This window comes from Schistosoma mansoni, chromosome 3 (assembly GCF_000237925.1).
Source record: "Schistosoma mansoni strain Puerto Rico chromosome 3, complete genome".
NCBI lineage: Eukaryota > Metazoa > Platyhelminthes > Trematoda > Strigeidida > Schistosomatidae > Schistosoma > Schistosoma mansoni.
The window spans coordinates 21,012,422-21,024,308 of record NC_031497.1 but is presented as its reverse complement, the minus strand read 5'-3'; the positions used below and the strand labels follow the sequence as shown (position 1 = coordinate 21,024,308).

The window sequence follows — 11,887 nt, the reverse complement described above, 5'->3', positions numbered from 1 at the left end:
TCGTTATACACACTACTAGGAAGTCTAAGACTAGGCTGGGTCAATCAATACATGTCACATGCTTATGTACATATGTTGAACCAAAAGTTAAGTGATATCTGTTTATTGATGAATACAGTTAGCTGAAATTTGGTTCAATTACCCCATGGACAAATAACTGTGTTTAAGAATGAACACGTGTACATAATTTATTCGGCTATCTAACAAAGTTCCCCATTCATTTCTTATCTTCACACCAAAGTGATAGGTTGAGTTCGCATATAGGAAACGTAAATGTCAAAATCAGAATCATACGACAGCCCAACATAACAAAAACAATTGACAATGATTTTTGAGGACTTCCAAAAAGGAGACCAATTCATCAAGAAAGCCAACTTTTTCTAATTTTATTTCAAAGTTTATTTTTAATTTTCTTAACCTCATTGTCCAAATAATCAACATACACAAGGCGAAAACCAAGATCCTCAAATACAACACAGTGGACACCCATCCAATCTCACTTGATGAAGAAACTGTGGAAGAAGTGAAAACTCTCACTTACCTGGATAGCATCAACGACGAACAAGGAAAATTTAATACAGACGTAAGGGCAAGTATTGACAATGCAACAACATTATTCCTACCGATGAAGAGCATATGGAACTCAAAACAACTGTTTACAAGCTAACATCAGAGTAAGAATCTTCAAAACGAACGTCAACACAGTTCAACTGTATGGAGCTGAAATTTAAGAACTACTACAACCATCATCAATAAGGTACAAGTACTTAAAAACAATTGTCTACGCATGATACTCAATGTCTGTTATTGACTGAATACCATCAGCAACAGCCTACTGTGGAAGAGAACAAACCAGCTTCCGAATGAAGAGGAAATTAGGGAAAGATATTGGAAGTAGATAGGACATACATTTCGGAAATCATCAAACTGCATCACGAGGCAAGCTCTTACCTAGAATCCTGAAGGGAAGCGGAAAAAAAAGGAAGACCGAAGAACACATTACGACGGGAATCGGAGGCAGACATCAAAAGGATGAATAGCAACTGGAAAGGATTGTCTAAAATGGAGTTGGATGGAGAATGCTTGTGGGTGGCTTATGCTACTTCATGAGGAGTAACAGGAGTAATGCAGTGGTTCTACACTAGGACTGATTACAGTATAGAATGTTTTTAAGTCTATGGTCATTCTATTTCTTTTTGAACTGTACAATATATTCCTAAATATTAAATACTGTACAGTTGAAACTTAACTTCAATGTCTTTGTAAGGACCCATTATAAATGAAGTCACTCATTTTTCAATAAAAGAATAACTTTCAGGATATTCTTTCTACAGCTTAATGGAATATGAATGAATTAAATAGTACTTGCTCTGAAGTAGCTGAGGGTTACCTATCTAAATAATGTTGGGAAAAAATTAACACTAAGATTATATTGTAAAGGCTAACAAAATGAGGATATGCCTTTACAAACAACATTTTTCTAAGTAATCCAAATGGTCAATGTTCCAAACATTCAATCCAGCACTTACCAAAATCTTAGGTGAATACTGTCTAGTTGTAAACTATCTATCGTTTTTCAACTAAGGCGAATCCTGATACATTTCAGCCAGCATATAAAGAGCAAGGATAGGGAAGTATGCTGTATATGGAACAATATATTCTCTTGAATTAAATTTTATCATCAAAAGGGGGTTTCGTGGAGCTTGTAGTAACTTTATATAGTTGAGATCATGAGTCAATTGAAGCTAGACCACCATGGAAAACCTAGAAGCACTGAACGGCTGTTTCGTTCTATTGTTGGACTTCTCAGCAGTGCGCATCCACGATCCTGCCTCGCGAGATTCAAACCCAGGATCAACAAGTCTCGCGCAAGAGCACTTAACCGGCATCCATGTAAACAACTTAATTACTTTGAATAATGTTAAAAAGTTTTACATAACTAAAACATATCGCTGTAATTAAATTTTCACCAATCTTGCAATGAACTTGATTGGGTCTCTCTGTAAAATTGCACCTGATCTACAATGTATTGTCACAAATACTTGATAGAAAATATTCAAATTGATGACTGAATATACTCGAACTACTATCAGACAGCTTTTAACACAACCATCATTAATTTGAATATTTCTATTGATACTACTGATATTTTTATGAGTAGAACAAGTTGATAAACATCAGAACAATGGAAAAATCATGATAAGCTCTTACAGTTCGGTTAATACAGAAACTCAGCACAGGTCATCAAAGAAAATAACAGCAGTATGATTGGTGACATTGTAATGTAAAGTTGCTAACGAAGTTTTCATTTTCGTTAGAAAACAGATGCATTTAAAGTATGTTAGTTTGTTAAGCACTTTACATTAGAAAAAAGGTTGGTCTTATCGTGTTATTGATATTCCGGATACCATTTGATCAACATGTCAGGATAGATGCATCATTAACGAATAGCGTGGTGATAAGTATCATATATGAGCTATTAATCAGTCCTTAAGCGATTTCAATTACATATACAAGGTAATTAACTCAACGTATCATGTATAAACCGTTTAACAACTCGTATCATTACAATTTACTCCTGTTAACCCTCTTAGAGGAGCGTAGGCTGCCCACCAGCATTCTCCATCAAACTCTGTCTTGGACAATCCTTGTCAGTCATTCTTCATCCCTTTAATGTTTGCCTCCAATTGCCGACCTACTGTATTCATTGGTCTTCCTCATTCTCTATTAGCTTCAGGATTCCAAGTTAGCGCCTACCTCGTGATGCAGGTCGATGATTTCCACAATGTGTCCTATCCACCTTTTCCTATTTCCCTTTCAGCAAGAAGCTGATTTGTTCTCTGCCATAGTAGGTTGTTGCTGATGGTATCCGGCCAATGGATATTCAGTATCTTGCATCTCAATGATTGGCTAGCCCTTTCCCTTCTTGAATAATTGCTGCGGTTTTGTACATTTTCCAGCTACTTCCTTAGTTATTTCATATAGTTGTCTCATATTTCATTCACTTACAGCTTTTTCTGCTGTCGTTGCTAAATCTTCCACTTATCTGTGTTTGTCATCTCTTGTGCTTCATTTCACTTGTTTGTTCGCTTCTGCTTAGTCTGCTTGTTCTTTGACTTTTTCTGCTCGTGTTCGACTGTTGTCAATTGCTGTCTTCTTGTTCTTCCTTTCTTGAATCTTGTTGACGGTTCCCATAGAGATCCATTCCTTATGATGATGCTTCTTAGGACCCAGAACCTCCTCACACGTTGAAGTTAGTGATTCTTTTATCCCTTTTCAGTTGTCCTGCATCGTATTTTCTTGTTCTCTCAGTAGATCCTGTAGAGCTTGGAACCTGTTGTTGAGTTATCTTCAATTGTTTGAGTTTGTTAGCATCTCGAAGGAAGGCTGTATTTAACCTTTGTAATGCTCTTTCCCCAGTAGTCCATTGCTTCTTCAGCTTCATGTATCGTTGCAACAATAACTTATTCATTCTTACGACAAATAACGACAACGATTTTGTTCTGCTCTACCTGTTTTGCTATTCTTAATAATAACGTGGATATCTAAAAAAAATGTCTGCGTTAGTTTAGTGAGTTTTAGAAGTATTTTCTTTTTCTGCATCAAATTATCACAATCTACTTCAGTGAGGTACTTAAACATCTTTCAAATGCAAATAAAACTCTGGAAAAGTACGTTTCGTTCAGCGTTACAGTTAAAATAACTTAAAATCAAAACTTATTGATTGGTGTTTTCCCCTACAGTTAAAGTTTTTTATTCGGTTCCAATCAGCAAGGGTAATACAATCAATGAAAAGTAACTCTGAGACAATTGAGATATCATATACATGGGTTATTACCTACGTCCACTTATCTCAACATGTACTGTCATTTGAAGTTAAACTTTGAGGCTGGAAATGTCCATATAAATATATAATACCACTTATTTCAATTAATAACTGTTTATGTTGATTATGTGTAGAAGAAATGGTTATCTGAACACGGTGAATAAACAATGTATTTCCTAATATTAGGAAAGAATTGATTTTCCGAGTCATATGCTTAAAACTCTTTCTAACGTACATGAAAGTATCTTTATTGTTTAGTTAATATTTTTCATAAATCCGTCCAGTTTGGAAATAGTCTTTGTAACCCACCAATACCGGCTAGAGAACTACTAGTAATCTGGGAGAACTGAACAACTGTTTCGTATGTGCGGTCATGAGGTAGATGATGCTCCCTGTAGGATTTGAGTTCAATCTACGTGGATTAATCAATCAAGATAAAATTTCAGTCTGTAGAGCTACGTAACGTCTGTTTGAATCCCACTGGGAGGATCGATTTCCTCAAGATTCCTAGTACGTCCTGCTGATGACTGCCAATTAGCAGGACCCTTAGGTCCAGACCCTACTGTTGACTACCCTCAATACATACAGTAGAATATGTTCACTTACTTATATTAGTGGTCAAGTTGCAACTTGATCATTAAAATTCGATCGGCACCAAGGATTTAACAACAATGATAAAGGTCACTACTGAGCGACCAATTAATATATTTCTGGAATAAACTACAATCAGTGGGTACTAAACGCATCATTAAATCTAGTAAATTTCTGTGAGATCAAGACTGGAGTCAGTGACTTATAGAAATTTGGACATAAAAACGTGTTTATTAGAAGGTGCAAAAGTTGATATTTCATTGAAAATATCATCTTTAAAGTAATAGTCCCATAGAAATGGTTCCATATCGAACTGGATAATGTTTACGAATCGGTGGTCGCCTGGCAAACAGCTGAAACATTAACTATAAGAAGCTTGCACAGTAGATACAGCTATATTTTTTCTGATTACAGTTCTGGGAAAAAACATTTCATTGTAGGGCAAATTTCGATGTGGAGATAAATATGAAGATTTTTATTATTTACATAATTATCATGACTAATGTTATCGCATTTATATCATTTAGCATTTATATCCCGCGGAGATTTATGAATGGTAACTTTGAGAACTATTTATGGACCAATGTGATATGTATATTTCCTATTGTATAATTGTTAAGTAACTAAACTGTTCATACTCGTATCCCTCTTATTATAAGCTTCATTTTGACCTATAGACTATTATTATACGATTTACCATTCTTGAGTTATATCTAGTCCTTTATTTACTGTTCCCCCTATTCACAGACACATTTGGCCAAATCTTGTACAAATGTTATTTTCTATTTTATGGTACGATGTGGTCAGTTTGGTTGGTATATAAACCCAGTATGTTTGAGAATAATGATTGATATTGCAGAAGCTGTTATTGGTGTTCTGAACTTAACTGGCTGGGCTAGGCAGAAAGCAGGACCGAGTAGTGCTCAAGACTGCTCATAGGATTTTGTGCATCATTGGATCCGATCGATAAAATCGCTGCTCTCTAATTGGCGGTCATATAACGTTCATATATATTAACTGGGCACTCACCCAATCGATATAACACAACTTGTAGATAAATAGTTAGGAAAGAAAATATGGTTCAAAAACCATCTCAACAATCATAGCTGACAAAATAGGGATTATATAAAGATATGTATGTTTTAAATAGTTCATAATAACAACCCTGGTATTTAAAAATAATGTAGTTTAATAGTAGAAAAACTTAATTCTCGACTGTAAATTTGAATCAAACCGCCACAAAATTCAAATATTATCTTCAGTCTCCAAAGTATGAGCGTAAAATTTGATGTTATATATAAACTTTGGTTCATATTAATGTAGTTTAGTCAGTGGTTAACCCTTCCCCGGGGAAAATCGTGTGTATAACTATTCAGTAATCAACCTCGCGAGGCGAAGTCGTGGATGCGCACTGCTGAGGAGTCCCACAATAGGACGAAACGGCCTACAGTGCTTCCAGGTTTTCCATAGTGGTCTAGCTTCAATTGACTTACACTTTCAACTATGAAAATACTAAATCTTCACAAAAAAACCCTTATGATAATATTTTTTAATATTTTACAAGTGTTCTTTTTTATTTAGGGAAGAAGTTAGAATACATTAACACATTAATAAAGATAGAAAAAAACACCCTAAAACTCATATACACATATATTATAAAAGAGGATTTTCTGGCGTTTCTGTACAACATCGTCGTTCATCTGATAATATACGATAAGCTTCTCTAATATGCTTTGGTTTTAACGGTCCACTTTCACCTAATTGTTCTTTGTAATTTAATGCTATGAAAAAAAAGTAATTAAAAATCGATAATACAAAAAAAAAACACAGTAGTTCGACGAATCAATATTCAGGTAGTCAAATGTTCAGATAAATTTGAAGGGAGATTAAATAGAAAGTCGAACAAATATCAAAGCTTTATACAGGTTAGTTGGTCAGTCAGTCACAACGTAGAACTTCGTACGTACGGACATCAGTTCGAGTTGCCATACCACATTAACACAGAGATGCAGTTGTCGATTCAAATCCCATAGTGGTAGAAGTGGTAAGAGTATAAGCAGTAATCCGAAAGATTAGGGGTTGAAGATGTTATTGAAGAAGTATAATCCAATGAAGTAAATTTGGAAAGAAAAAAAGATAGAGACATAAGGAATTCAGATTAGAATTTGGTAGAACACAAAGTGTGGATGCACCTTCGCCATTGCAAACGATTTTGAGCCATGTCATTTAAGGTCTCTAACCATCGATTGCTATCATCTCGCGAATCCTAACCAGGTAGTCTACACCTACCAACATGGCTCAGTCCAATTGTCAGTGACTTCATGGATTTGTGCGACGTTTTGATCTGTCCGCCCCTAGCTTTCTTCCAACTTACTCCTACACCATAAAAGATTGCACGTCGGGTCAGTCGATGGTTGGGCATACGTAACACGTGTCCCAGCCATCTCAACTGATGAAGTAGTGAAACTTCATCAGTTGAGATGGCATCCTTACCTAGTACCCGTTTCTTAACAACTGCATTACTTACCCGGTGGTCCCAGAATATACGAGCAATGCTTCGAAGACACCTATGATCGAATACTAGTAGCCTACGAATATCTTCTACTCTTACCGACCATGTTTCACTGCCATAAAGTAGGACAGAACGAACTGCTGTGCAGTAAACCTGTCCTTTGGTTGCTAGACGGATATGGCGTAGGCGAGATCCTTTATAGAGGTTAACTTTTTGAGAATAAGCACGAGGAATCCCCTTGTGTACAACTACATTTGGTATACAAATATTGTAACTGAAGTCTATTTCACCCATAGTACATATTGTTAACACTATCGTAAACTATTTATGTCGATAGTTATACATACAAAAATCACCCGACATAATGTAACATATTTGAACCGAGTAAATCATAAGAATACCGTATAATTTTTAAACCGCTAGTACTTGGGTCAATCTGTAATTGATAAGCATCTTGACATATGGAATCTATCAGTTGATGAGAATCAGATCAATCAATCAGATAGTCAGAGATCAACCTAATACAAAATTAATCAGAATATAGAAGATGACAAACGGTTTGAGGAAAACCAATTGCTAGTCCTTTTAATTCTAAAATGGTGATTTCTATTTGTCTGGGCGCTACTAATCTTGTCCAGAAAGATAACAGAAGCGTTATAGTTAGACAACTCACTTAGGTGACTGAAACATATTCGAATGGATTCATCTGAGCTACACATTTTCGCTATCATTTCAATGACAAAAATAGTTTTCAGGTCGTCAGTTTTATCAGTTCTTCAAGTTGGTCGTGAACATATATACTTATAAATAGATTAAAAATAGGGCGTTTAGTACCCCTTATTTTTCAATTGACTAGTTTTCCGTTGGTAGAAGAATCTTCTTGGGGTAGTTGGTTATCGAAGTCAGAACTTGTGATTCATTTTATTTACGGTGCGTTTGCTAGATTGGTCTGTGTTCTAATTCATACAAATGCAGCACCTCTGACATGATTACTAGTTTATTTGAGATATACAGAATGAAAGATTTAACCGAACATTCGTTGTTATGACAGAAAAACAAAGAAAAGCCTCAGATAATAAAAGAATAAGTCTTGTTGTTAAATGTTATCCATATATATTTTCCGACTACAGATACGTTTAAGATATGAACGTTTGACACTGACTTTCTACCGCTTCCAAGTCTGATAAAAATCTCCTACACGTGAAAGCCGAACAGAGGGCGAGACGCATGTGAAGAAGCCTTACTTTCAAAGTTAGTTTCAATGAAGAAAAAAAGGAGTTTATAAGTTAGTGCATGACGATGATATTCTAGAAGCTTTTGGAAACATGCAGAAATTCGTGACAAAATTGACGATTATCTAATTAAGATCTAACACATAATCAATCGTTTTCCTCGAACTCTCAAGGAACTTTCTGCTGGAAGCTAATTAAACGAAGTATTATCAGCCTCTTTCCAGTTTTTGAAAGCTATTTCGAAGACTTCTTGTGGGCCTCCAAAAGTTTTAATTTTCAGTTCTCTTTATCAACAATACAGAAATGATGTACGAGAAGATGTACGTCTTGAAAGTATTCTTAAAGCATTTAAAATTCTGTTTCAAATAGATTTTCTAGATCGAATCAATTCATAGTACTTTTGTATTGTGAAGAAGTTTTATAAACTCTTTTAGAAAGGAATAAAACGACCATTTTAATTGATATTTGGAAGGGGTGACCTGTCGATTTAGTCCATTCATAGTTAATCAATTTCAATATTTCTCTAATGTTCGAGTTTTTACAGTTAAGGATAAAATGATGAGAATAGACATTTTAAATCATTCTGATGAACGGATCGGTACAAATGATGAAATACTATAACAAGCTAGTGTATTTTACACAATGTGGGGTATAGACTGAATTATTATTCTACAAGCAATACAGAACTCATTATGACCTAATCATATACGAAAAGCGACATTTTAACCATTATTCAAGCTTCCAAATGCCTTGGTACGGCTGAGAGTGGGGAGAGTTAGCTATCCCTCTCGAAATGCCCTCATATGGCCACGTACACGCAACCACTGCCAGGGAAGTTGTACTCACTGCCTTCTCGTGGCATTACTGTTTACGAAATTGAAAGAATGAAAAGCGAATCGGGTTGGTCGACACGAAAAGTCAACCTAGAGGAGTTGGAAAACTCTGATTCCAAACCAATGGTGTACATGAACTCCAGTATCCTGAGAGAACAAATGGCGTATGAAACAATCGTCGGTCACCGGATACCATGGAACTGCATCTCCGTATGATGCTCCACTGTCTTATGGATTAGATCTTTAGGTCAAAGGCTCAGGGTGTGGCCCCCTAAGTAAACGATCTGCTTCGGTCTGGGCACCCAAGCAGTATCCCAGCCCTCACACAAGTCGAATGATTTATGCGGCGCATATCTGTTTGGTGCCTCCTTGTACCAATGTTTATATGTTTAAATAAATAAATAAATAATAAATAACCATTATTCACACGTGGAATCGAGGAAAGATGATTAAATATTTTGTAAGAGGAGTTTCTACTATCTCTACAAAAGACAACTTTATCGTACGATGCGCTCGCATTCATAAGCTACCACTGAAATTGGAAAGCAGGACATGATGAGACACTAATTGGTGGAATAATTAGACAGAAAAAGAGTGAAGGTTATTACACAGAAAATGAATAACATATTCAAGATCGAATGATAGAGCTAAAGAGTAAGAGTTCCTACTGGAGTCCTATGGAAGATAAAGTATTCTCAAGCCATACAAATCAAGAGGATTAAAGCCGTTTAATGTCATTTAAATATTATCTATTACATATTTATAAGATAGACAAAATGAACCCTAAAAGCGATGCCTTTGAGAATTTTATAGCAATAAATAACATTTGATTAGTGTTACATTCGAACTAAAAATAAATGATTGATAACTAGTAGGAATTATTTATTTATTTAAACACATAAATATTAGTACAAAGAAGCACCAGATAAATATGCGCCTCACAAATCTCATTTGATTTGTGTGAGGGCTGTGATACTGCCCAGGTACCCAAATCGAAGCAGGTAGTTTTCTTAGGAAGCCACATCCGGAGCCTTTGACCTAAAGATATAACCCACAAGGCAGTGGAGTATCGTGAGGAGAAGCAGTCCCATGGTAGCCGGTGACCAACAATTGGTTCATACGCCTTTTGTTCCTCAGGATACTGGAGCCCATGTGCACCATTGGTTTGGAATCAGGGTTTTCCAACTTCCCTAGGTTGACTTTCCGTGTCCACCAACCCGGTTAAAGCGCCGTACATTCGCTTTTTGTCCTCAATTTCGTAAACAACACCCCCACCACCAGAAGGCAATGAGTAGGACTTCCCTGTCAGGGGCTATATACGCGTGGCCATATGAGAGCATTTAGAGAGGGAGAGAGGACTCTCTCCACTCTCGGCCGTACCAGGGCATTTGGAGGGGTGGACTAGGATTTATTTATGGACTGTTATTACATATATTCTTATTGGGTAATTACTAAGTAAGCAAACTATATATATTCGTATTCCTTTCATTTGACCTATAGGTTATTGTGATACAATTTACCATTCTTAACTTATTCCCAACTTATTAGTTACAGTCTCTCACACTTACAGCCGCCTTTTGGTTTGGTCATGTATAGTTGTTATTTTTTATTTTATAGTATGATGCGGTCTTGTTTCCTTGTATATGAACCATGTATGTCTGAAATACACGGTTCATACAGTAGAGGTTGAGATTGCTTTTTGGACTCGATGGGAATGACTGGGCAAGAAAGACCAATCAGGATTCAGAGTTAACACGAGAACAAGGTCATATTAATTTAGTGGTTTAATTCATTAGTCAATTTAAACTAGACCATAATAGGAAACCTGAAATCACTGGACGGCCATTTCGTCCTAGTATGGGACTTCCCAATAGTACGCACCATGATCCTGAACTCGGGACAAGACGGCCGTCCAGTTCTTCCAGGTTTTCAATGGTGGTCTAGCTTAAATCAACTTATGAATTCAACCATTAAATTACTACAGTTTCCACAAACCTTCAATATGATAAGGTTATATTAGTTGATATTTTGATTGACGATTTAATCACGTAATAATTGACAGGGTAAAAGTCATAACAATGAGATAAATTATTCATGTATGCACATTTTGATGAAAAGGAGGTTCTACTTACCCTCTTCAACTAGTTCTCCAATAAAAACTTTTGTTAAACCAGCCATAGCAATAACTACATTTTGTGAAACTGAACATGGAGCTATAGATTGTATCAGCTGTGGAAAAAAAGCAAACAAATGATATTGTGACAACAAAAAATTAAGACTAAATGTTAATTAGACGATTTAAATAAATAGTTGCGTACTCTTCAGGAACCCTAATCTAGGATAAAACAAATATTCAATGTCCCCTTATTGTTGTTAGTGGTGCTCTCAATGAAAACAATCAATAATAAACACCATTCTCAAATATAAATATGTTCATCAAAGAAAAAAAACGGACATCTATCTACGTTGAACAGTACATTAAGATTAGCTTGAATGCAAATTAACATAACTAATAACCAGCTATTTGAATTCAGATTACAATTCTGGAGGCTAATGATTGAAAATCAATCTTTCGTACCTACATGTAGGTTTTTATACCACACATTTTTCGAGTCAGGATGACCAGTTAGACAAATGAAATGATGAACACTTTAATTAAAGTAAAAACAATACGATGACAGCAATACCAAGTAAGTGAAATGGAAAACATGGTCATTACTCAATCTTTTTTGCCAAAATGAAATCCCATAAAGATGACTATTTGATTAACCGTTACAAAAAAAATTATTTTTTACATTGAAAAATAAATAATATGAAGTTTATATAGCTGAGATCATGAGTCAATTGAAGCTAGACCACCTCCGAAAACCTGGAAGCACTAGACGGCCGTTTC

General features: G+C 35.6%; 1 protein-coding gene across 1 annotated transcript in view; it reads right to left on the bottom strand.

Annotated features, from left to right (window-relative positions):
* Positions 1 to 6,070: 6,070 nt before the first annotated feature.
* Smp_134790 (transcription initiation factor iid, 28 kD subunit-related) overlaps positions 6,071 to 11,887 on the bottom strand; it is a gene marked incomplete at both ends in the record, with an annotated part of 13,247 nt that continues 7,430 nt past the window's right edge. Inside the window, 2 exons of the mRNA XM_018799608.1 lie at positions 6,071 to 6,198; positions 11,127 to 11,223. Of these exons, the coding sequence (XP_018651380.1) occupies positions 6,071 to 6,198; positions 11,127 to 11,223 (225 nt within the window). The remainder of the gene's footprint in view (positions 6,199 to 11,126; positions 11,224 to 11,887) is intronic.